Source organism: Nematolebias whitei, chromosome 12, assembly GCF_014905685.2.
Source record: "Nematolebias whitei isolate Nwh7 chromosome 12, NemWhi1, whole genome shotgun sequence".
Classification (NCBI taxonomy): Eukaryota; Metazoa; Chordata; class Actinopteri; order Cyprinodontiformes; family Rivulidae; genus Nematolebias; species Nematolebias whitei.
Window position 1 is genome coordinate 49,038,180 of NC_056509.1, and position 1,383 is coordinate 49,039,562.

Here is a 1,383-nt window from a genome sequence, read left to right on the forward strand (position 1 = left end):
GGGACGCAGCTTTCTGTCCGACGTCGTGGAACGGGACTGTACGTCTCAGCTCAGAGCTACGCTCCCATACGCCACTAGGACAGAGCCAGGGGACGTGTCTCCTGGATGTCCACGTCGGACATTGGCCTCTCACAGAGCTCAAGCGTTGTGTTGCTCACCTGTGCGATAAAGACCACATGTTTCCCGCTGAACTTCTTCTCCAGCTCCCTCACTAGCCGGACCTGGATCTTCTGAAAGGACTTGAGCTGAGGAACAGGAACGAAGATGATGATGGCCTTCCTGCTGCCACCAACTTCAATTTCCTGAACAAAGAAATGAAAAACAAGAACACCTGAACCAAGAAGACCAGTCAGTATCACCAGCTCAACTTTACAACAGAAAAGTTCAACTGAAAATCTGCATCCTGCACAGGTTGTCTCCCCATGTCCAACAGTGTGTCCTGCATGGTTTGTCTCCCCAGTAACGGCCCCAAAGGACTCTGGGAAGGTGTAGGAATATGCAGGACGCCGGTCCTCACCGGCAGAGCCGGGGACGCAGCTTTCTGTCCGACGTCGTGGAACGGGACTGTACGTCTCGGCTCAGAGCTACGCTCCCATACGCCACTAGGACAGAGCCAGGGGACGTGTCTCCTGGATGTCCACGTCGGAGGACAGAACAACCCAGTTCTGTTCAAACTACCAAACGGGTAAAAGAAAAGTGTCTCACCTTTGCTGCTGTGATGTTCAGCTCTCTGAGCTGAGCCTTCAGGTCAGAGTTCATCTCCAGCTCGAGCAGAGCCTAAAGGCAAACAGCAGGTCCAAACATCCGAATCAGAACAAGCTTCATCATCATTGCACCAAAATACAGTGAATTATCCTGATGCATGCTCAATAATCCAGGTAGAAAAATAATCCAGGTAGAAAAATGTTCAATCTGGTCCTCTGGACATTCTGGAATGTCCAGAGGACCAGATTGAACATTTTTACAGTGAATTATGTTGAGGTTCTCCTTAGGAGAGACAAGGATGGAGAAGATCAGGAATGAGATCATCAGAGGTACAGCACAGGTTGAACACCTGGGAGATGAAGTTAGAGAGGACACACCGAGATGGTTTGGACAATCTCTGAAGTGCCGGAACAAACACGCGCAGGTCTGTCTCTTAGTTCCACAGTCCATGGAGCAGGAAAAGAGACGGAGTGACCAGAGACGGAGTGACCAGAGACGGAGTGATCAGAGACGGAGTGACCAGAGACGGAGTGACCAGAGACGGAGTGACCAGAGACGGAGTGACCAGAGACGGAGTGACCAGAGACGGAGTGATCAGAGACGGAGTGATCAGAGACGGAGTGACCAGACGGAGTGATCAGAGACGGAGTGATCAGAGACGGAGTGATCAGAGACGGA

At 51.4% G+C, this 1,383-nt stretch overlaps 1 protein-coding gene and 2 non-coding genes across 3 annotated transcripts in view; all 3 read right to left on the minus strand.

Moving 5' to 3' along the window:
* Positions 1-118, minus strand: part of LOC119418781 — a 148-nt gene extending 30 nt beyond the window's left edge. The window contains exon 1 of the small nucleolar RNA XR_005187222.1: positions 1-118. This exon is cut by the window's left edge and continues 30 nt beyond it. This is a non-coding gene — a small nucleolar RNA (small nucleolar RNA SNORA73 family).
* Positions 1-1,383, minus strand: part of rps7 (ribosomal protein S7) — a gene marked incomplete in the record, with an annotated part of 12,631 nt that overhangs the window by 8,154 nt on the left and 3,094 nt on the right. The window contains 2 exon segments of the mRNA XM_037685684.1: positions 159-302; positions 706-777. Of these exon segments, the coding sequence (XP_037541612.1) occupies positions 159-302; positions 706-777 (216 nt within the window).
* Positions 431-646, minus strand: LOC119418777. The gene has a single exon (XR_005187219.1). It is a non-coding gene; the product is annotated as a small nucleolar RNA SNORA73 family (small nucleolar RNA).